Source organism: Cynocephalus volans, chromosome 6 (assembly GCF_027409185.1).
Source record: "Cynocephalus volans isolate mCynVol1 chromosome 6, mCynVol1.pri, whole genome shotgun sequence".
In the NCBI taxonomy this organism is placed as follows: Eukaryota; Metazoa; Chordata; class Mammalia; order Dermoptera; family Cynocephalidae; genus Cynocephalus; species Cynocephalus volans.
In genome coordinates, this window is record NC_084465.1 from 6,138,004 (window position 1) to 6,162,502 (window position 24,499).

General features: G+C 38.6%; 1 protein-coding gene across 15 annotated transcripts in view; it reads left to right on the forward strand.

The window, feature by feature from the left end:
• Positions 1-250: 250 nt before the first annotated feature.
• The window catches only part of KMT2C (lysine methyltransferase 2C), a 268,845-nt gene continuing 244,596 nt past the window's right edge, over positions 251-24,499 (forward strand). For all 15 annotated transcript variants that reach the window (XM_063101221.1, XM_063101226.1, XM_063101230.1 and 12 more), the window contains exon 1: positions 251-593. In XM_063101221.1, the coding sequence (XP_062957291.1) occupies positions 433-593 (161 nt within the window). In that variant the 5' untranslated portion in view covers positions 251-432. The remainder of the gene's footprint in view (positions 594-24,499) is intronic.

Here is a 24,499-nt window from a genome sequence, read left to right on the forward strand (position 1 = left end):
GGGGAGGGGCCGCGGGCGGAGACCCCGGGCCCTCGCCCCACGCGCCCGCCGGCCGCGCCGCCCCGCCCCCCCCCGCCCGCACGCCCGCCCCGCCCCCGCCCGCACCGCGGCGCCTGCCCGCCCCGCCCCGCCCGGCCCGCACCTCCCGCCCCGCCCGGCCGCGCGCCCCGCCCGCCGCCCCCCGCCCGGCCCCTGCGCGCGGAGGTGCGCGCGCCCGCGCCGATGTGTGTGAGTGCGTGTCCTGCTCGCTCCATGTTGCCGCCTCTCCCGGTACCTGCTGCTGCTCCCGGGGCTGCGGGAAATGCGAGAGGCTGAGCCGGGGAGGAGGAACCCGAGCAGCAGCGGCGGCGGCGGCGGCGGCGGCCGCGGCAGCGGCGGGAGGAGCCCCCCAGGAGGAGGACCGGGATCCATGTGTCTTTCCTGGTGACTAGGATGTCGTCGGAGGAGGACAAGAGCGTGGAGCAGCCGCAGCCGCCGCCACCACCCCCCGAGGAGCCCGGCGCCCCGGCCCCGAGCCCCGCAGCCGCAGACAAAAGACCTCGGGGCCGGCCTCGCAAAGATGGCGCTTCCCCTTTCCAGAGAGCCAGAAAGAAGTAAGTTGAGTGCGAGGGAGCCAGGCCGGCGGCCAGCGGCGGCGCCGCGCCGGAGCTGTCACCCGCCGCCCGCCCGCGGCCCCCGCGCCCCGCGCCCCCCGGCGGGTGGGGGCGGGGCGGACCCGCGGGCGGCGGCGGCGGCTCCGGCCCGGCCCGGCCCGGCCCCTCGGAGGCCTCCCCGCCCGCCGGCCCCGCGCCGCACACTTTACTTTTGAGTCCGGCCTTTCGCTGTGTTTCCTTCGTGCCTCTCTCGCCGGCTCTTCCTGGCCGGGCCGGGTCGTTCTGAAAACAGACTCCGGAGCACGCCCAGGGAGTCCCCGGGACGGATCCGTGGCGAACCACAAAGCCGCTCGCTCCCGGGAAAGCCCCGGAGCTGTCAAAGCGCCTCGGCCCGGTGGTCTCGGGCACGGGCTGGGGGTGAGGACAGGTCGCAAAGGACCGGGGCAGGTTTTCTTTGTCAGCTCGTGGCTCCAGCAACTTTTCCTGGTTCCAGACCTGCGTTTTCCTCCTTTAATCATGCGTTAGGGAGCCGTTCGACGGTGCCTCCCCCTCCCCCTGCACCGCACCGCCCGGCGCCCAACTGCAGAGCTCGGGTGTGCGCACCGCGGGAGGTGGAAGCCTGCCCGGGTCCCCTCACCAGGCGGAAGGCGGAGAGCGCTTTTACTCGGAGGACGCAGATGTCACTGTGGCTCGGCCCGCAGCTCTCCCCTGTAACTGGGTTGGGAATAGGTTTCGCTTGTATCTGAACGGGCGTTTGGACTGTGTACCCCGTTTATAAGATGACTGAAAACGGCTTTTTACAAAAAGGTTATACGGCAGACTTGTAGATTGAGAGACCCGTCGTGGAGCCCGTCGCTGGGCTGCTGTGACTCTGGGGTGTTTGGAGGATCTGTGCGTGTCCTCTGAAGTTGTAGGATGGAGTGTGCTGCTGATTTCATTATGTGACATTCTCATCGAACTGTGCGTAGTGGAAGGGGGAGAGGGGACGTGAATAAGCCGGACAGTTGATGGACAGTCTGTGTCTTTGGTTCGGGTGCATTCATTGAGCAATAGTATTGTTCTGTTTGGTGATTTCTAGTAAAAATAGTAGTGTTGACTGGGTCATAGCAGAGCTGGGTTGTGGGAAACTATTAAGCTCTTGACTGAACGTGCTGCTTTTTGCTTTGCTGTTCTTTTACTATGAAAACGATTCAGGGCCTTCAACTTGCCTCGATGTTTTATTGCCGGCTCTTACCTGGCTGTGACAAGTCGAGGGGAACAAGTACAGGATGTATATATGTTGTTACATTAGCTTCATTGTGACACAAAGTTAGGGTTTATTTGCTATGCCTCTTGTATTGTAAAAATATAACGTCGGGTATCAAATGCCGTTACTATTCCAATAGTAACCAATTTGGAGAAGGATTGGTGGAGTTTTAAGTAACTTTAGGCTTCTTCGCTACTTTTTTGTATCCTTTAAAGCAACGCAGGACAAGCCATATTAGGTTTTTGACTCGATTGCTTCCCATTTTCACTATTTGAAAAGCAGTTCTTGGTCTCTTATTGAGCATTATGCTGAGGTTATTATGTTTTGGATTTGCAGTTAAATTCTCCCTCTGTAAAGAGTAGACCCGTCTACATTGTCACATCCCTCACCTCGTACGTGTGCAAACACACACACTCCTCCCCTACGGTGTCAGCCCAACCCTTGAGTGCACCGGAAGAGAGGTTGATTTAGGGTATTAACTCTTTATTATTTTAATTTTTATCTCATACTATGAAGAAAAAGGTGGTCGTTTAAGAAGTTAAAACATTTCTACTCAATGACAGTATAATCTAACAAAATAAAACATCAAAACTTTGGGAAATGTTTAGAACGGTTCTGAGTCTTAAGACTTTTTCTTTTTTTCCCTTAGATTTGAAGACTATTACAGCATTTTATTTTTAAATAGAAAAGTGAAGTCTAGTGGTAACTTTGGTTCCAAACTTTTCAGTGAATTCTTTGAAATTTGGTGTCTTTTGAAGGGAATGGAATCTTTAGAAACATGTGAATGAAACTAACGTGTGAAATGGAAAGCAAAGAGGTTGTCAGTTGTGTATCTCTATGCCATGTTAGAGTCCATGCAGAAAAGACATGGTTGGTGATTGGGTAGCGAAGTCCTTGAAAGTGAAACTGATGTGTAACAAATGTAAATTAGGTTTGTAATCAGTGAAATTATGTGGAATTGCAAATAATTCACCTTAGAAATTAAAATTAATATTTTTTGTAAAATGTAATGGAGATAAAGGTTTTTAAGTTGTCAGTGTTACTTACGTGGTTACTAACTTGGTGGGTGGTGTAAAGTTAAAGATGCCTTATGACACTGTTTTTAAAAAGGGCGTTTGTGTATTTGTTTTTGGATTAAGAAAAAGGCAACCATACACTGCCAATTACACTTTCCATGAGTTTGAATTTGTAATGAGTAGGTAAATTAAACAATTTCTTGTTTTACAGACAATTTTTTGTTTTATCACATTTGAAAAGGATAGGCTATATGGTTATTGGTTTTACGTTTACTGTAATTACTTGAAAATTATGTTTACTACCTAAAATCAAGAATCTCGAATTGAAGCTATTAATCTTAGAATTTGAAAAGGAGGTATATAAATAGGGATTTCTTGCTGTACAAATGTCAAGTGGAACAGTGAACTTTACATTTGTCTAAAAGTTCACCTTAACTGTAAAGACTATCTAATTATTTGATTATTTGAAGTGGCTCATAATCTTTATCAGAGACACAGGTTTTACTATTGGCGAAGAAGCTCCAGCTCCTGCCAGAGTATGCACATACTAGAGGTCTAATTATTTTTCTGTTAATATTAAGGAAACTTTTCCTGAAGCTTTGATTTTATTTTTTTCCATCCTTAGACAATAAATTCGCATAACGAAATTGGGAAGCAAAGGAAATATTCTACCATACTTCTTACCAAGTCATCAAAGTTGATGTTAGGGATGGGGTGGGTGTGGGAGTGGTGCAGAAGTAGCAGCTGGTGGGGATAGGATTTCTGAGGCACTATCCTTGGCCCTTTTTGAGGCAACTCTTTATACCCTGAACCACTTTTTTGGGGGAGATGGAGGGCGGCTGGCAGGTGCAGGGATCAAACCCTGGACCTTGGTATTATCAGCACCATGCTGTAATCAACCAAGTAACCTGCCAGCCCCAGATGCACTTTCTTTTCAGAAGGCAATTACTATTATTAGAGAGCCACCTTGAGCATTATTGTAGTAGAAAAATTAGTCACAACAAGTGATGGTCATACAAGGGACCAGCAAAAAATGGCTATGCAGCAGGTGACTTTTGCTACTGTATATTTGTAAGGTTCTTCCCCCCAACAAAATTTCTCATTTCTGTAGCTTCAAACTTGAAGTAAGTGATAGAAAACTGTGCGGTATTACAATGCATACAGTTTAATAAAGCAACCATTTATAGTCAAGAGATATTGTTATTCATGCTTTTTGAAGTGTGACTAGAATAGAGGCTTAATGTAGGGGTTGGAGCCAATGCAAATTTATAATTTTTATGATAGTAATTTTTAATTTTTATTATTTTTTAAGAAACTCGATAAATGGAGATTACTGGTCTCTGGCACTTAATAGGCACCGAAATGTTTTAATTTAATTGAAAAGCTTATCCAGGACTGTCAGCCTCTCTTATTTGTTAGGCATCACTGTAGTTTACTGTTGTACTGTTGGTCTTATTCATGAAAATTTCTAATATTTGATAATGTGATATTCTTAGTTTATTATGCAATTTTATATTTAACATATTGGTTGTTCATATGTAAACTTGGTAAACTTGGATTTCCATGTAAATTTAAAAAAGTATCACAACAGTCTATTTTCCCATTCTGAAAACTGTGATTTATTGTGTTTTCCTACTATCTCAGTTAATTCCATGATGCCAGATTTTTAGTCGGTTTGCAGGGTGACAAGCTGCACTGCTTCCCTCCCTCCCCCTATTTTGCAAAACTGCATATTATTCCCCATGCCACAGTCAGGTTTCTTTGGGAAGATAGTGGTTGTCTGGCCCTGTATCCTTATGTCACTTAAAGGTTATTACTGAGGGGCTTCCATGAAATCTCACTGACCTTCCAAAACAAAAATGGTCAGTTTTTAATTATAAAGAACGTGAGATGCTCTCTCTGCACCCTTGCCTGGTGGGGAGGTGTGAGATACCCTTGATAGGATGTGATTTAGTTTTTAATCCATGAGACATCTGGGCTGAACATAATTTTTAGCTGCCATGTAATAAACTTTCCTGTCAATGTATGTGCATGTTTCCCTTTCTTCAATTTTTTTCTTTTTTTAATATTGTTTTGGCTCCATTTTATCTTTTAATCTTAGCAAGATTATTAATCCTTTCTTTCTCTCTTTTGAAATTTTCTTTATCATGTTTGTGTGCTACAGTGGCTATTTTCAGAACTTCTTAGCAGGATAAGTTGCAAAAGTTATGGAATGAAATAGGGATGATTTCTTTTTTATGGTGGCCCCTATGTATAAATGTATGCTGGTGGTTACTGTAGAAATTTGGTAGAAAGACCAGTCTTGAATTTAGAATTGGAAGTGTTGCTCTCTTTATTTGTGAAGTTTGAAGGACTTCAGAACACAAGTTAAAAGAAACAGGAATGACACAGCTCTTTTTACACTTTCTCTGTAATATTCTAGAAAAAGCCCCATGTAAAAGATAAAAAATTGTTTCACTTTGTTTCTGCTGTTAATTTTGTGATAGCTAGCAGAAGCTATGCATGATGCACAATGTGGAATTGTTTAAGAATTCTTATGTTTTCTGTACTCCTCTGTAACTTTTTAGATCTTTCATTTGGCCCATGTTACTCGAAGAGCATGTAAGTGCTAAATAAATAAATAAATGCTAGGATGGACAATCAACTCTGGAATAAGATTCTCTGCAGCCAAGAAAGGTCCTCAAAGGTTTGGAGGACGTAGTACTTGAATTAGACCTTGAAAGATTGGTGGGATTTACCCAAGTAGAGTGAGAAGAAAGTGACAGAGTATTCAGGGGAGCAATGTGAATAAAAGTGTTGAGGAGGGAGGTATAAAAGGTGTTTTCCTGGTGGAGTATGAGTAGAACAGAGGCTTAAGGTAGGGATTGGGGCCATGCTGTGATGGTCCTGAATGCCAGACTAATGAGTTTGGGCTTTATCATCTAGTCGAGGGGTTATAAACTGTTTACAGGGACCAGGTAGGGAATTTAAGTGAGTTGCAGGCTGCTTGTAAGATCCTGAATGGCAGTTGACACTTAAGGCCTTGGATTGGGGAGAAAATGGTACATAAGAACAGCCTTGGAGAGTCCTAGGTGTCTTTTAGGATGCGGCTGATATAGAATTTTGGCTAATGTTGGCTGTGTGAGATGTTGTTTCTAGATACTCTGAATTTTCAACAGAGTCTGGAAACTTGGATTTTTATGAGAAATCTTTTGATTTTTTTAAGTGTTTTCAATTAATTAAAATTTAAAACACTACTTGGGACTACACCTTGTGGGCGAGGTTTAATCTGTGGACCACCAGTGGGCTACAGGCCTTCAACCACTCTTATGACCAGGTTATTTTATTTATTTATTTTATTTTTCATTTATCTATCTATTTATTTATTTATTTGGTGGCTGGCCAGTACAGGGATCTAACCCTGGACCTTGGTGTTATCAGCACCACACTCTAATCAACTGAGCTAACAGGCTGGCCCTTATTTTTATTTTTATTTTTTTTTTGTCTTTTTCGTGACCAGTGCTCAGCCAGTGAGTGCACCGGCCGTTCCTATATAGGATCCGAACCTCCTGAGGAAATTACTTTGTATTCAAGGTAGCATTTTATGTAGTTGAATGTAGGCACTGAAATACTTGGAGATTTGATGATGGCTATTTTAGAAGAACCACCCTGGTGGTAATATGAAGAGAGGAGCAGAGGTAATAAATAGGCTGCTTCAGTAGTCATAGTGTGAGATGATCAAGGCAAAGGGTAGATTGTTGGTAGTGTGGATGGGAAGGAGGAAAGATCCCAGTCACTGCAGAGGATGAATTTCAGTGTCTGGAGCGGCTGTCTAGAAGATAGAAATGCCCTGAGAGCATTTAGGGATGTAGAATTGGAGTTTAGGAGTAGATTAGGATAGGTGATTAAAGATATGATTTACCTGAAATCCCTGAGAATATGGAGTGTGGAAAATAGTAAAAGAATTAGGATGCTTAGTTATGCTTAGGAGATGGGAGACCAAGAATGCCCAGAAAAATGAGAAAGGAAATCAGAATATATTCTCAGTCCAAATGGCAGGTTAATACGAAGATGCTCATTGCAGCAACATTATTAGTAGAGAGAAGTTGGCAACAAAATACCCATCAGTGGATTACCATGCAGTTTTTATCAGGATAGAGAAGAGAGGTAGACCTGTGAATAACAAAGTGGAAGAATGTCTATGATTCATTGATGACATGGGGAAAAATTTTCCAAAAGTTTTCAAGCAGTAACTTTAGTACTAAGTTTTTGTAGAAAGCACACAAAGCCAAACTATGTATATATTTTGTGCATAGAAAAAGATTTGGAAGGATATATAATAAATGTTAATACTTCTTGGGAATGTATACCCCCCCCCCCCTTTTTTTTGGTGGCTGGCCAGTATATACTTCTGAATGTACATATGTGCATTTAAAAAACTAATAATTAAAAATATTATGTCATTTTACAAATGAGAAATCAAAGTTCTGGGAAATCATGAATTCTGGAGTCAAGGCTATCTGGATTCAAAACCAGTTCCATTACTTACTAGCTGATTGACCATGGGCAAGTTACTTAACTTTTTTGTGCTTTTGTTGCCTCATCTGTAGAGAGGGTATAATAATATACCTAATTTAAAATTGTTGTGAATGTGTATATATGTAGACTTGAGAAGTGTCTGGCACAAAGTGCTATTAAGAGGTATTATGGTAAAGATTTACTATTCTTGTTATTGCCACTAATCATCAATTATCAATCACATGATTGCCTGTTATCACAGAACTAGTTAGTGACAGAAGTGATGAGATGTCAAACCCCCCTCTAAAAATGCCATGATATAAAATAATATAGTAGTTATTGGGGGAGGAGGCAAAAATTTTCTTTCTGTACAGATGCCCCTTAGAAAAAGAAGGATGAAAAGGCTAGGTCAGCAGAAATCTCTATAGAATGGTTTTCATTATGAGTAACACATGAAAAACAAACAAAGCAATTCTTTAGTAGTATATGTAGTAATGTTATTACAGTATGATTAGTTTTTTAAAGAATTTAAATCTGTAAATGTTGTTATAGTGGATTTATTAGTATTGTAACTGCTGACCAGAGTTATATTAGTGGGCCTCCCTACACGGGACTTACTATTGGTTTTAAAATGATTTCTCTTACACTTTTATACTTGGTCGCTTTTAATCTTTACACTTCAACCATAATTCATGTACGTTAGAAGCAACATAGTCGATGGTCACAGTGAAGTCTGTGTGGTTTTGTTATTAATTCTGACTTTTATTGGAGTCTAGCAAAAAAACTTCCTTGATTTCCTGATTTGGGGATTCTATGACATGTGCTTACAGGTTTGGAGTAAGCACTCAGTTGCTTTGTTATTTAAAATAACAAAATGAAACATAACCATATTCTTCATCTTAAAACTCTCATCACTGGCTTGTTCTGCTAGAGTTGTAGCATTTGGTTAATATAGCCAAATTTTTCTCATACCAGACTTAAGGTACTCGTAGAGTTATAAAATGTTAAAATTAGATGAGAATTCCAAGTACATTTAGTCTAACTCCTTATTTTACACATGGCTGAGCCCCAGAGAGATTATAGCATGCTAGAGGTTATACCTCCAGGTGTTGCCTGTACAGTAAGTAAAGGAGGAGATGGTTGTTTACTATATCAGTGACCCGCAGTGAACCATATCTACTGATATTCATGCCATTGTATAGTCACCTCCTCTTGCATCTTATCTTGGCTAGCCCTGTGACTCACTTTAACTAGTAGAATGCAGCAACAGTGACACTGCTAGTTTTGGGTGCAAGCCTTAAGGCCAGGCAGCTTCTTTTTGGACTCTTGGGAGCACTGAGTTGCCATCATGCAAGAAGCTAGAGCATACCCTGCTGGAGAGACCATGAAGAGAGGGAGGGATTCCAAAACTACATGGAAAGAGAGAGAGAACTCACCATCCCAGTGTCCCAGCTGAGTTCAGCCTGTAGTTGACTTGCCTGTTGAATACAACGACAAAAGTGACCACCAGTAAGACTAGCAGAGGAACCACGCAGCTGAGCCCAGCCCAGATTGTAAAATCGTGAATAAATAAAATAGTTGTTGTTTGCTGTACAGCAACATATAATGGAAGCAGATGGTTTTGTGAATTACGGGACTCCAAGAAAAAAATAATATTTGGGATAGAAATGGTAAAAATCATTATTGTTTTCCAGCTTCTCTTATTGAGATAGTTAAATGAGGCTGCCCCCTACCCTTGCTTCTCAGTTCTCTAAGGTATTTTGAAATAGATATAATTTTTATTATAGGAGAATTTAAATGGTATTTAAAAATCCAGTTGTCACAGGGTAGATTGGACTATAATTAGATAATACATAACGGAAAGATAAAGTAATTATATCAACACTAAAAACGGTATAATTTTACTTTTTCACTTAAACAGTGATCTCATATATAAATTTGTGCGTCATGGACTGTGTGTCAGAATACCTGGGTTTTATTTCTGGACCAACTGGTAACAGCTGGGTGTATCAGTAAGGTATATCAGTCTTTATGTGACGGAAAACTCCAGAATAATAGTGACTTGAACAGGAGTATTTGTTTCTCTTTCACATCAAAGTCTGGATGGTAGGCACCAGGGCTGGTATGGTACCTCTTCACTCCAAAGTCATCAGGATGCCTCTTTATCTCACCACTCAGACATTCCTGGGGTGTGGCTCAGATTCCATGATGGCTACTAGAACTCCAGTCATTACATCCATGTCCCATGAAGCAGAATGAGGGAAGAGGAAACCCAGGGCACAATTTCTCCCTTTAAAACACCCTTCTAGGAAGTACCATAATTTTAGCTCTGTTTAATTGGCTGGAACTTGGTCACAAATTCCATGTGGCCACATGTTGCTGCAGAGGAAGCTGGGAATGTAGTCCTTTAGCTGAGTGCATTGCTGTCTGGAATAGATTCTGGATCTTGTTATTAACGCTGGGATTGGATAGTGTAGAAGCAGTCATTGGTCTCCACTACTTTGAGCAATCAGTTTACCTCTATAGGCCTGGCTTTTCTCATGTGTGAGAGTAATGATATTGAGTGGGGTGGCAGGTGATTTCATATTGAGAGCTAGCCACAATTGATTGGTAGTGACTGCTTACAATGCTCTGTTGAATCCTGAGCCCCCCAGTTTTTGACTTCAGCATGGTGAGGAAGTAGTAGAAGTATTTATTTTGGGTAAAAAGAGGAGTAGAAAGAAGCATGATCCCATTTATATACTACCCTGTGACTTTATTTATGTGCAGTTACTTTAATTTTTCAGTTTTTGTAATTGTAATCTTTTTTTTTTTTTTTGGTTGCTGGCCAGTAACAGGACTTGAACCCTGGACCTTGGTGTTATCATCACCACACCCTAAACAACTGAGCTAACCCACCAGCCCTAATTTTTTGTAATTTTTTCATTGAAAATATGTGATTATTCTGCTATCCGTTGACTATCTTTTTCTCTTTAAAATATCCTACGTTCATTCCATATTTAAAAAGTTTGCTAATGAATCTGAGTTCCTACTTCGTGCAGAACATTCTCAATAATGGAGATGGAGGTGATGTACAGAAATACTAAACTCCTTTTATGTGTGTCAGAATATCTAGAATGTACTGTGGTAGCAAGGAATCCCAATTCTTAGTGGCTTCAGTCAACAAAGGTTTATTTCTTGCTCATGCTACATGTTCTCATGGATTGGCTTGGATGCTCTAATCAAAAGCATCTGCACTCAGGCTGAGGGAAGTTCTATCTCTGTCCTTCCACCATTGCCAACACAGGAAAAAAGAACATGGTAGATTGTGCTCTGGCTCTTAAAAATACTCCCCAGAAGTGGCACATGTCAGTTCTGTTTATATTTTATTGGCCAGAAAGTGGCATGAGGCAGCACCTAACTTCAAAGAGGCAGGGAGGTGAAATCCTATCATATTTCTGGAGGGAGAACTGGAAATATTTGATGAAGAACACGCATGCAGCGAGGTCAAGGGTTTGGATCTCTGAACCAGCCAGCCACCACCACCAACAAAAACATGCATGCACGCCAGAGAGAGTAACTTTATCTTAGCCCCAAAATTCACATTTGGCTTTAGAGTATGTTTTGTTATCTGTAATTGAATATGACTGTCTGGTAGACTGTTGTATTACAGCATATTAATTAAGGGGCTGTGTTTAATAATACTATTAAATACAAAAAATATTTCCAGAGGTAAAAGTAATATAGGAGCTTAAGATTTGGGCTCTTGATTCTTTCTCTGTTGTACTTCATGCTTTCTTCTGTTCTCCTTCCCGATGGAAGTGGGGAAGGAATCAAATATCAAAATTGCTGTGATGTTGGTGAGATTATAGGTGAGTTAAAATCTGTTTTTGTTTTAAAATGCATTCCTAAGATTTACGTTTTATTTTCAGATTTACTTTGCCTATTTTCTGTTAATTTCCCAAGGAAGATGTTAGGCAAAATCAAATACGTTCTAAGCATCTGTTCTATACTGTACACTGGAGAGACCAAAATAAGGTAAGATCCCTACCTTCAGTCTCTCACAATTTGGTGCAAACTGTAATGCAAAATAGCACATTCTACAATAGAAGATTGCACAAAGTGCAGAGGAAGCTTAGAGAAAGAAAATATCTGAGTTGAGTCTTGGGATCGTGAAAACAAACTTCACTGAAGAGAATGGGAGAGTGGAAGAACTAGTACTTGGCCATTGTGTGTTAGGCACTTCCTGTGCTCACCAGAAGTTACCTTATTTGATACTTAATAATCACATGTGGTAGAATCATTAGTTGCAGTTTGCAGATGAAGGAACTAAGCTTGAGGAAGGTCACATGGTTGGTAAGTGATTGAGTCAGGATTTGAATCAGGTGTGTCTGACTCTAGTCTTTGCTTTTTAAGAAACTCTGGTCCGGTATGGGAGGAAGTGAGGAAGGGAAAGTAAATTGGGAATTTTGTATTTTTACTGTAGACAATAGGAAGACATTGAGGATGTTAAACAGAGGAGTAAGGCTGTATCTGTGTTAGAAAAATAACCATAGCAACAGCTGTAAAACTGGACCAGTGATTCTACTGCATGTGATTACTAAGTATCAAATGAGGTAACTTCTGGTCTTCAATTTCTGTCAGCAATATTTTATAATTTTTTGTGTTCAGGTCTTGTGCCTTTTTTGTTAAATTTGTTCCTAAGTATTTAATTTTTTTGATGCTGTTAATGCAATTTTTGCCTTAATTTCATTTATAAATAGTTGCTAGTAATATAGAAATACAATTGATGTTTCTACATTGGTTTTGTATTCTGTTATCTTGCCAAACTCACTTATTAGTGTTAGTGGTTTTTGTGGAGTTTTTAGGATTTTCTACATATAGGATCATGTCATATAAACATACCTTTTAATTATCAGATACTTAGCTTAAAAATCTCCAGCTGTGTTTTTTGTGGGTTTTTTTTTTTTTTTTTTTGTGGCTGCCTGGTACAGGAATCCGGAATCCAAACCCCCAACCAAATATTATCCTGGGACAAAACATCTTTCAAGTTCCTCTTTGAACACTTGGGGTATTTAAAGCCTTTCTTGAATTCGATAGTCTATATATATGTAATTGGCAGCCTAGTAAAGATGAGTCTTTGACAGCAAAATCACTTAATTTTCTCTTTTACTTAGATGAGGGTTAACAGAAAGATGTTTTAGCTAAGAGAAGTAGGTAATATGTGCATAGGCAAATAGCCATATTTCATTTTGAGGAGTTGTACAGTTTTCCAACAGATAGCTGTGTGACTTTAAGCAAATGACATAGCTTCTTCGGGCTTCAGTTGCTTCATCTACTCAGTGGAATAATAACAACACCTATTTCTTAAGGTTGTTGAATTAAATAAGAGAATGTGTGTGAAGCATTGAGAATGGTGTTTGACATACAGTAAGCGCATTATCTGTTTGTTAATTTTATTAGCATTAAATAGGCAGGAATTGAGCCAGAGGATTAGGAGAAGAAAACTGCCTAACTGATCTGAGTCAGATTATCATGGTGTGGGTTCAGTAAAATCTTGGGTGGTTCTTAATCTTTTGGGGGTTACAGATCCCTTTGGTATATCTACTCTTTGCGTGGAAGAATGCATAATACAGTAATATAGATACACACATTTTGTATAATTTAAGGGGAAGGGTTCAGTGACCCCTGAAGCATACCCAAGAGCTTTGCAGGGGTCCATAGCTCCCAGAATAAGAAAGTTTCCTCTAAAAATAGAGTGCCCTGTGAAATAACCATCTTTTATGCAAAAGGGGATGGAGGTTTCTTTCTCCTCAAAGCTGGGTCCTTGAAGGGAGCAGTTTAGGAAGTAAAGGCAACACCAATGCTTTTTTCTTTTAGGGAAACACTTGTCAGAGGTGATGCTCAAGGAAAGGTACTCTGTTACAGGTATTATCAGGCTTCAAAAGGATGTGGGTGATGTGTGTTTCAGAAGCGTATATTATGTTTGTTTTTCTTTTTCTGGTGGCTGGCCGGTACAGGGATCCAAACCTTGACCTTGGTGTTATCAGGCCACACTCTAACCAATTAGCTAACCAGCCAGCCCAGAAGTATATATTATGATTGTACCTAAGAAATCATGTTGAAGAGCAAGTGAGTAGGAGTGAGGTTGTTATAGGGATAAACTTAAACTACCCTAATTTATTTTTAAGTAAATTTTCGCAAACTTTAGTACTTCAAATATAATTAATAAGAAAGTACTTGTGACAAACCTTAAGACTGAGAATTGCTATTCTGAGGTTCAAGATTTTTGCAGGTAAGTCAGGACACAGATGAGGAAGATGAGAGAGCACACTGTGAGTTGCTTGTACAAGGTGACCAAGGTTTTCAGTGTTCTACCCCTAGAGCTGGAGTGCAAAGTTTTGATATCCTTTGGTTTAGGTTTTTGTGGGTTTGATTTTTTTTTTCTTTTTTTAAGGATGGTGAAGGGTGGGAATGAACTAAAGTGTAAGTTTTTTTCTCCTCTAGGTAACTGATTTATGTCGGGAATTATTCTCCCTTTCTGTTAGTGGCCTCTTCTCCCTCTTATTTTTCCTTTGTCTTTACCATGTATCCTTTACCTGTCCACTTAACCCTTTTTTCTGTTGAGCCCCTTTATCTTTTTTTTTCCCTATTCTTCCTGGGGCAGGGTGGAACTGTTCAAATAGAAGTAGCTGGGCTGTAGGATTGTTGCAATGACTAGTGGTGGTGACTAGCGTTCTGAGATTCTTTTTACTTGCCCATTGGAAAGCAATGCTGGGTACAAAACTTAATGACCATTTTTGAGTTTAAAAAATTATTTGGGGGTTCTCCTTAATGCTGGAATTTCATATTGAAGATCTATTTATGAGGTCTCATTATACTTATCAGTCCTCTGTCTGCTAATTCTAATGTAGTTCATGGTAATTTTCACTTACCTCTGTTATTAAAAGGCTACTGTCAAGTGTAGGCCTTTTCTTTCAAGGTCTTTGGGACGATATTTTGTTTTCATGGTATTAATCATGGTATGTATAGAATTTTATGGCCTACTTTCCCTCCTAACATGCAAAAGAAAATTTCCATGTTAATCTTCATAACATTTTTGAAGGGTGCTTAATTTTCCATTGAGGAAACTGAGTAACCACTCCATTATTTATGTAACCTTCTCCCGTCTCCCCTATTGCTGTATCTCCCTCCTCCCCTTTGCTACTATGTATAATGCTCTGGTTGACATTTTTGTATATAAAGCCTCATTAATCCATTTCTGTTGCTTATAACAAAATACCTGGAACTGGGTAATTTGTAAGAAAAGAAAATTTATTGCTTACAGTTTCAGAGGCTGGGAAGTCCAAAGTCCAGGGAACACATCTGTTGAAGGCCTTAGTGGTCTCACATGGCAGAATGGTGGAGCAGAGAGAGAGTTCCCATGGACTCTCCTTTTAAAGTCCTCAGAACCACTCCCACAACCACCATTAAACCATCAACCTATTAATCCATTTACTAGGGCATGGTCCTACAGTCTACCTCTTCAAGGCCCCACTTTTCAATTACCATAATAAGCTTTCCCACCCTTAGCAGTTACAGTGGGAACTGTATTAGTCTGCTTTTGTTGCTTATAACAAAATACATGAAACTGGGTAATTTGTAAGAAATTTATTGCTTACGGTTTTAGAGGCTGGGAAATTCAAAGGTCAGGGAGCACATCTGATGAGGGTTTTCCCTGTTGGTGGGGGGGGGAGAGAAAGAGAGAGAGAGATTGCCACGTGTTCTCCTTTTAAAGCCCTCAGAACCACACCCACGACTACCATTGCACCATCAAATGGATTAATCCATTCACTCTGGCATGGTCCTCGCAATCTAATCACCTCTTCAAGGCCCCACCTTTCAATTACCACAATAGGATTTTCCACCCTCAACAGTTACAGTGGAGGTTTGGGGGGATGTTCAGTCCAAGGCAGGGACCAAGCCTCCAACACATTAAACTTTGGGGAGACACAGTTCAATCCACAAGACCCTTTTCATATATATTTTTTTCCCCCTTTGGCAGCTGGCCTATAAGGGGATCTGAACGCTTGGCCTTGGTGTTGTCAGCACTACACTCTAAACAAGTGAGCTAACTGGCCAGCCCATTTGGGTTATTTTTATAGGACAGATTTCCATAGGCAGCATCACTAGTTTAAAGAAAGAAGCATTATATGATACTTGATAAATATTGAGAAGCATATGGGCTCTAGTGTCCATTTGCTTTGTGTTAAATTCTGGCTCTATTTCTACTTGTTGGACTTTGTATAAGCTATTTAATCTCCCTGTGTCTGTTTACTCACCTATAAAATAGGGATGATAATAGAATCCTTGTCACAGGGTTACAGAGAGAATTAAAGAAAGAATACATGTTAAGAAAGCCTTTAGAACAATGCGGGTTACTAAGTTCCTACCAAATATGAACTCTTTATTAAAATTTTGAAATCCCCCCCCCCAAAAGGGGTGTATCAGTTTATAATGTCAGTAGCAATGTGTTATAGGAGCAGTTTCATCAAACCTTTGTCATGAAGGCTATATTAAAATCTTTATTTTACTCCTTAGCCTAATAATTGAAAAACAGTACTTCAATTTAAATTTTTACTTACTTGGTTAGAAAGGACTATTGAACGTTTCTGAATTTTACTACTTGTATTTCTTGTGAATTGCCCAGTCATATTTTGTTCATAGTTTATTGGGAGAGCAGGGAACGTTCTTAATGTTTTTAATATTGGAATTTAAGCTTATTATTATGATATATGAGTATATTTTAAGACTTTTGCTCCAGGCATTTTGCCTCACTTGGTTATATAGAAAATTTTATCTTTTGCATAGTGAAGTTCCCTTATTTCTTTTAGTGCATTTAAGGTTTTATTCAATTCTTCATAGGAGAGAGTTAAGAAAAAATATTTGTAGATTAGGATAACAAAGCATTAGAATTTTAGACTTTTTGGAAAGCTAAAGCATTTGATTTAATGTCTTTTTTTTGTTCATTCCCAATCTCTATGTCATTAGTAGAACACATGAGGAGAAACAAAGTTTTTTTTTTTTTTTTAAAAAGAGGACCGGTAAGGGGATCTTAACCCTTGACTTGGTGTTGTCAGCACCACACTCAGCCAGTGAGCGAACCGGCCATCCGTATATGGGATCCGAACCCGGGGCCTTGGTGTTATCAGCACCACACACTCCCGAGTGAGCCACGGGCCGGCCCGAGAAACAAAGTTTTAATTATGATATTATTCCTGTTTCTCATAATATCTAGGACTAGTAATGAATCTCCTCTTTCATCAAGAAATATTGAGAAGTTAACTTAATTCATAAGCTGGTAAAACATTTTGAGAGTCACAGATAAATATGTTTCATAAATACAGTGGTTATCTTTATGTCCTGTCACTCATATCCTATTTTTCTTTAAATCTCATTGATTTTTCTTCCTTGTTATTTAATATTGGCAGCTGCTAAATAAGAGCGGCCTGTGTTTGTTTCCACAGTACTTGACTTCACTGTGCTTGCCTGCTGATGTCTGTAGTTTGTTTTGTAGGTGGTATTTGGGATTTTAGGGTAAGTTGGTGGGGGAAGTCAGAGGAACCATGGAGTCTCTGAGGGGAAGCGATAAGTTAATTAAGCCAATAATACTTGCTTAATCTTACTGCTGATAAAATTCTGGTGTACAGTAGAATAAGCCATTGTGCATCATCTTAGTTTGTGCTCTGGTGTAAGGGCACAAAACCAACAATGATTAAGTGGAGGAAGTCTATTAATTGATGATAACAGAAATGATTTTTCCAAATACAGTATTTTTATTAAATCTTACTGAGTAGTTTTCACCATTAGCGACTCTTTGTGCTTCATGTACATTTTCTAAATGACTTTTGTAAATTTAACTTAATTAGAACAGAAATCCCGAGATCAGAACCTGTGTGGAATTTTATTTGTATTTGAAAATAATTACGTTACATTGGAAATAAAAACTAGAAATTTATGATTGTGTTTTATCTCTCTCTCTCCTCTCTCTCTCTCTCCTCTCTCTCTCTCCTCTCTCTCTCTCTCTCTCTCTCTCTCTGTCTTTCTCTCTTTCTCTCTCTCTCTCTTTTTTGGGGTGGCTGCCAGTACAGGGATTGAACCCTGGACCTTGATGTTATCAGCACCACTAACCACCTGAGCTAAATGGCCAACTCTGCATTGTGTCTTCTAAACACATTTATTTAAAATAATTTCACAGTTCATTATTGATGGTTCTTTGGAATGACATTGTTTAATTTTGGTATAACGAGAGACTAGGCTTTTATTTTTCAGTTGTTTTCTTCTAACAAGCCTAGGTTTATCCTTAGTCTGTCTGTCTGCATCCAACCATGAAGTCAACAGCTTTGTAAAGAGCTGTTTCTTGGTTTTATCTTACATCTAAACTCCTTTTTATTATTCTGAATTTTAGTTGGATTAATCTAACATTTTAGATTTGCAGAATATTGAGTGAAAGGTGATGATCTATAATCGGGTTTCTAAGTTGGTGAGATTATATAGGATTACCAGATCTGAAAAAAATAATTTCTTGACCTGGTCTCTCTATGTAAAGAAAGTCAGAACTTGACCCTGTTCACCCTGTTCCCCTGCACCGCCCCACCCTTGTTGAAAGTCTTCAAAACATTTGTTTACTTAAAAGAAGGAATTCTTTGGTAACCTAAGACCACTGTTAAATCATCATTTAATCTAGTTTATTAGAACAACAGAAGTAGATTACAGTTATATAATGTTTCTTTTTTCTGTTCAGTGCCAGGAGTAGAAAGCATTTGGCTAACTTCATAGAAGATTGGAAAGTTGGAGGAGGAGAAGAATTGTTTGTTTATTGAGCTGGAGGGTAATTGTCTATAATTATAGATGCTTGGTTTGAGGTTTGGAAAAGGTAGTTAAAAAAAACCTTTCGGTAAAAAAAAAAAAAAAAAGATAAACATCTATAAATATGAAGAAGAAAAATTTGTTGCAGCATCTTAATTAGACTTGTTTAAATGAAAATTTTCACTTATTAAAGGGAAGAAAAGAGGTTCCTGTTTGGGAGACTGAGGCCCAAGTAGAATATTTTTGGTGTGCATTGAAGACCATTTTAGGTGGTTAGTATTTCAGTGTTGACCTCCTTCGTCTAGTGATAGTAGATTGGAAAGGAATTGGATATTTACTGATAGGGTTAACCTAAAGCTTTAACATTGTGGAGCAAAATGATTCAAAACTTGTTTGTTTCTCTTTGTTTTATATTCTTGGCTTCCAACCAGATTTCTTTAAATAATATAAAATAATAAAATGGACTTGTTGGGTTATTTGAAATTAAGCAGTAGAGGAGAAAGTTCCTATCAATGGTTAGCAAAGAGTTAATCTGGGAGGCATGTTATGCTGGCTGGCTGTAGCCAGTTCCAGATCTGGGCTTTGGAGAAATCCATCCCACCTTTTTTAGGCGTCTGCCAGAGATGGATCTACTTTCTCTAGTCCTGCTTTTTCCTCCACCCCCTCTCTCCCCCACCTTCTAGTAGGCTCCCAAGAGAGTGTGTGCGCGCGCGTGCGTGTGCGCGTGTGTGGTGGGAGATTCTCAGAGCCGTAGGAGAAGTTGCAAGAAAGAACCTTAATGTTCGCTTGTTTTTTATTTTATGGGTGCAGCAGGGGGATCGGGTTGGCAGGACTTGATTGAGAGACATGGAGCCTGCCCTGTTGAATCTAGTTGCTGGAGGGTGGATGGGTGAAGCTGAAAGTGTTCTTATAAAGTGGTACTGGATTTGGCAGGAGAATGTGTCTAATCCGAGCTTCGATAGCAGTTTTTATAAGATGGTTTAGGTACAAAAATGTAAAATAACAGTAAAAAGCCAGAAACCTAAAATGCCCTAAGCATAAAAAGTTTTTGTTTCTTTTCAGAGAATATTTTTGCATTTGGTTGTGAGATGTGACTTGACTTGGGTTGTACTGTTAAAAATGAAGACAAAAATGAAAAGAACTATTGTGTTTATTATGTATTTACCATGTATTAAAGCATTAAATATTATAGCACTTCTTATAGAGATATATATTTTTATTGTGGAGTCACATCTATAAAGAAAGAACAAATAATCATGAAAGTTTTATATTCTGGATTTGGAAGTTGATTGAGGTAAGAGTAATAGCAGTAAAATAGTATCCCCCCTTTGGTTCTCAAGGTGACTCATTTAGTTTCTTAAGTAGTTTTATTAGGTATACTAGGATAACTCAGCATTTTGATTCCAGTTTTGTATAAATTGTGCGTGTACATAAGAGTAGACATACTTTTGTAGAATATATAAGTGGTAATAATAAATTTAATACAGTTTGAAATATTTATGGAATTTGTCTGGAAAAAACACTTTGGCTCAGGTATGCCATTACACGTTTGAGGATTTTCAACATGTATCTTCATGTGTGTTTAATTCCATTATAATCAAAAAAGGAAAAAATGTAATAAAATTTTTGATTCCTTAACATTTTAACAGATCTGGTAATTCTTATTGGTCAAATTTAATTAGCTCAGAGGAAATATTTTTTAAAAAGCCCAATACTATTACATAGCTAATGTGTTTTTAGAGAACTTGCCTTAAGGCAAGAGAACTAGTTTGATTAATTATATACATGTTCTCTTTTTGTTAGTAAAACTGTTTAAGATAATATAGGTTTAACCTCATTATGTTCACAATTAAACTCGTATTTATTTATTTATTTATTTTTTTGTCGTTTTTGTGACCGGCAGTCAGCCAGTAAGTGCACTGGCCATTCCTATATAGGATCCGAACCTGCGGCGGGAGCGTCGCTGCTCTCCCAGTGCCGCACTCTCCCGAGTGGGCCACGGGCTCGGCCCTCAATTAAACTCGTACTTAGATTGTTATTTATTCTAAGATATTTAATATTAACCCCAGTTGGCATTAGTTACATCTTTTTTTCTTATAAACCTTGTAATATGTGTTAAGTATGATAAACTGTCTCTTCTAGAATAATTTTTATTATATATTGAGGCAGTAGTACCTAGTTTATAAGTAGACGTCATATATCTATATTTTAACCCAGGGCACAAAATCCCGCTTGGCCGTTTTTTAAAAAGTAAAGTTAAATAGTATTGAAGTATGTGTTCTATGTTTTGTAAGGACTGTTGATTTGGAAACAATGTATTCTAACAAGATAAATTTGAAATACAACTTCAGTAGTATATATTTCTGAATAAACAGTTGCTGCTTCTAATATAAAGTGTCATATTTGTTATAAAATCATTATTGCTCTAGCTGTATAGTCGCTTTGTGCACATTTTCCAACCTCTAGACCTATACAAAATGTAAAATAAATAAATGATATATGTGATATTGTTGTATCCTTTTAAGCCACCTAGTGCCTTATTAAAGAACACTGAACCATTTTTTTCTTTGCTTCATTTTAACGACAACAAAAATGTAATTTAAGTGTTAAATTATTCAGTAGTTTCTATCTTTTGGTTTGAGGGGAGTTTGTAAATTATTTTTTAATATTTTTAGCTTTTTGTTATATTTCATGGATAATGGAAAGGTGGGTCTGGGACTTGAGTGAAACATGATGTGTGATGGATTCCTCAGTGTGGCTAGCATAGGCACTTAATGGTGCATATAGCATAGGCTCCTAATAGTGAGGTGGAATCTAAACTGTTCTCCCTGTGAACCATTTCACTAATTTATTTGTTTTACCAGTAATGATGACGCTCCATAATAATAAAAATGTCGTTGTAATGTGGAGCCTTTCTCATGATGTAATTTATATTTTGGAGAAATTAATCACAGTATGTTTTTATTTTTTTATTTTTTATTTTTTTTAAATTTTATTTTGTCGATATACATTGTAGCTGATTATTGCTCCCCATCACCAAAACCTCCCTCCCTTCTCCCTCCCCCCCTCCCCCCCAACAATGTCCTTTCTGTTTGCTTGTTGTATCAACTTCAAATAATTGTGGTTGTTATATCTTCTTCCCCCCCCCCCCCCGGTTTGTGTGTGTGTGTGTGTATGTGTGTGTGTGAATTTATATATTAATTTTTAGCTCCCTCCAATAAGTGAGAACATGTGGTATTTCTTTCTGTGCCTGACTTGTTTCACTTAATATAATTCTCTCAAGGTCCATCCATGTTGTTGCAAATGGCAGTATTTCATTCGTTTTTATAGCTGAGTAGTATTCCATTGTGTAGATGTACCACATTTTCCGTATCCACTCATCTGATGATGGGCATTTGGGCTGGTTCCAACTCTTGGCTATTGTAAAGAGTGCTGCGATGAACATTGGGGAACAGGTATACCTTCGACTTGATGATCACAGTATGTTTTTAGATGTTTTATTATTTTTTTTTAAAAAAGCTTGTTTCTAGAGTAGAATATTATTAAACAAAGTAGTTAACACCATAAACCATATTGCTGCTGCAGTTCCCTTCAGTTGTTTTCTCCCTACAAAAGAAAAAAACTACCACTACCTCTAACAACAGGAAAAAACAAAAAACTTTTATCTGATAACACTAATGGCTTAAGATTCTTCCATAATCATTTTTGAATGATTAGAGTAATCATTGATCAATAATTGTACTTGAATCTTCCATCATAGGTTAAAATCAGGCATGTTTTAAGCTGGCCAGTTAGCTCAGTTGGTTAGAGCGAGGTGGTGTAACACCAAGGGCAAAGGTTTGGATCCCTCTACAGGCCAGCCCCCCCCCCCCAAAAAAAATCAGGGGGTTTCTCCTAGAATTTGTTCTTAACTACATATTTTGTCCTGCTACCAACCTATTACTCTGTAGTTTTGTGTAAATATTCTTTGTTTTAACTAAACTGTCTGTTTTGAATAGCAATACACCATAACTTGTTCCTTTTTGGTATCTTGTGTTGTATGTAAACTCTAAGTTTTTTCTCCTTTAAAGGTCTGACAGATTAAAAAATATTAAAATACACTTTATATTAAAAGTTTCTTATAAAAAGTACACAGGAAAAGATGGAGTGGAAACTGAAATAAATTTAAATCTGTTGCATTTGAAATGATGTTGTATATACCATTAACATCAGTAAATCCTAAGGCCACCTAGCAAAAAGGTGTAAAGATACATTTCCATATTTATGGTAAAATAAGTATTAAAACTGAGAAACTTATGACTATGGATGGATGTTTTGGCCTGGTTGAAGTGCTGTGAATTAAATTTGTGGTTACATTTTACTTTGATATGGAATGATGGCCCAATAATTATGTTGATAGTGTGTACATCCTGTAACTTGACTTCTTTAGTTGTCTACAAATACCTCTCACAATGGTTGTAAAGCCCTAGAAATTACTTATCCTGGCACTTAGGAAGAGGAGGAAGATTTAAATTTTATCCATTACATTTTGGGGAAAAATTTAGGCAGATATGTTATGCATTGTGTTTTTCATGGGAAGATTAATGTTTCTTGAGGTTTTAAGTCCATTAAAAATTTTACAAAGTAATACATATACACGGTTGAAAAAAGTCAAATAGCCTAGAATATTGCTTATCAATAACTCTTCCTCACTCCTTAGAGCCACCCTCCAAAGGAAACTTTAAAATTACTTCTTCATATGGTATTGTTGTCACTAAAATAGTATGCTTATTTTATGATTTATTTTGATTAATTTCTGCTCTGATAAAAGAGGATTTGGCTTCCTTACATCGACTTGCCAACTTTTAGTTTCTCCATTACTATCTCTGCAATTGAAGTAATATGTTAGACTTTTAAAACTTCATGTTAATAGGGATTTTCTGTCTTGATTTCCCAAGCTGTAGCTTTTTTCACCTTCCCTTTCCTCTTTTTGCCCGTACGTCTGTCATTTCTACTTTGACTTTGTCAAGGTTGAGAACGTTTATACTCTGTACTGTACTACTTTACACTTTATGACTTGATTCTAATAGTTGAAAGTCAGTGAATAGTTTCTACATTATTGTGATTATGAGATACTGTTCACAACAGAGGCAAGTAGTATATGATTACATTTCCTTGTATTGTTTCTTGGTTTTTCAGTCTGTAATTGTCTTTTTCTTGCCATATTTTTCACTACTTCTTCCTTTTTATCAACTTTTCCCATGCAGTTAGTCTTTATTACTATTATTTTATGTATGTTAAGTGTTTTTCCCCCTCAGGAAAGGCTCCCTTTAGTCCCTTTCCTCAGTTATGTGACAGATTGCTGAACTCTTGTGCTGGACTTTTCTTCACTGCTTTTGCACGTTGCTTCTACTTTTTTTTTTTTTTTTTAAATAGATGACCGGTAAGGGGATCTTAATCCTTGACTTGGTGTGGTCAGCACCACGCTCACCCAGTGAGCGAACCGGCCATCCGTATATGGGATCCGAACCCGGGGCCTTGGTGTTATTAGCACCGCACTCTCCCGAGTGAGCCACGGGCCGGCCCAACGTTGCTTCTACTGTTGTTAGATCTTTACTCTGTCTTCAGTTACTTCCTTGTTTTACTGCAGTACATCCCTCACATGAATATCTAGAAAAGAATATGTGGGAGATAAATTTTTAAATCCTTGTTTACCTGAAAAAGTATTAGCCCTTATAGTTGATTGGTATTATTTTATTCAAGTCCAACTAAGTTGAAAATTATTTTCCCTCAGAGCTTTGAAAGCCTTGAAAGCTTTGCTCCAGTGTCTGCATTGTAATTGATGAGACGTCTCATACATGTGACCCATGTTCCTTTGTGGATTATGCATTTTGTCTTTTCACCCATGGAAGTTCTTTAGAGCCACCTTTTTATCCTTGTTAAATTGAAATTTCTCAAAGATGTCTAGATGTGGTTCTTTTCCATTACAATAAATAAAGACTCATGTTCTGTTCTCGGAAATTGTCATATTGTTGCTTTAATTGTCCTTCTCTCTTTCTGTAAGTCATTTTAGTTGGTTATTGGACTTCCTGAATTAACGCTCACTCCTCTCTCCAATCTTTTTGTCTTTTTATTCTGTTCATTTGGGCATTTCTCGGACCCTTTGCTTTTGTTTTGGCAGTCATATTTTAAATTTTCAAGAATTCTCCTTCCTTCTCTGCTTCCCCTCACCCCAAGCATCCTTTCCCATTTTATGGATTCATAATCTTCTTGATTCTCTCTGAAAACGTTAATAAGTTTTTAAAAGTCATAATACCCTCCTTACCTGTTTGCTCTAGTGT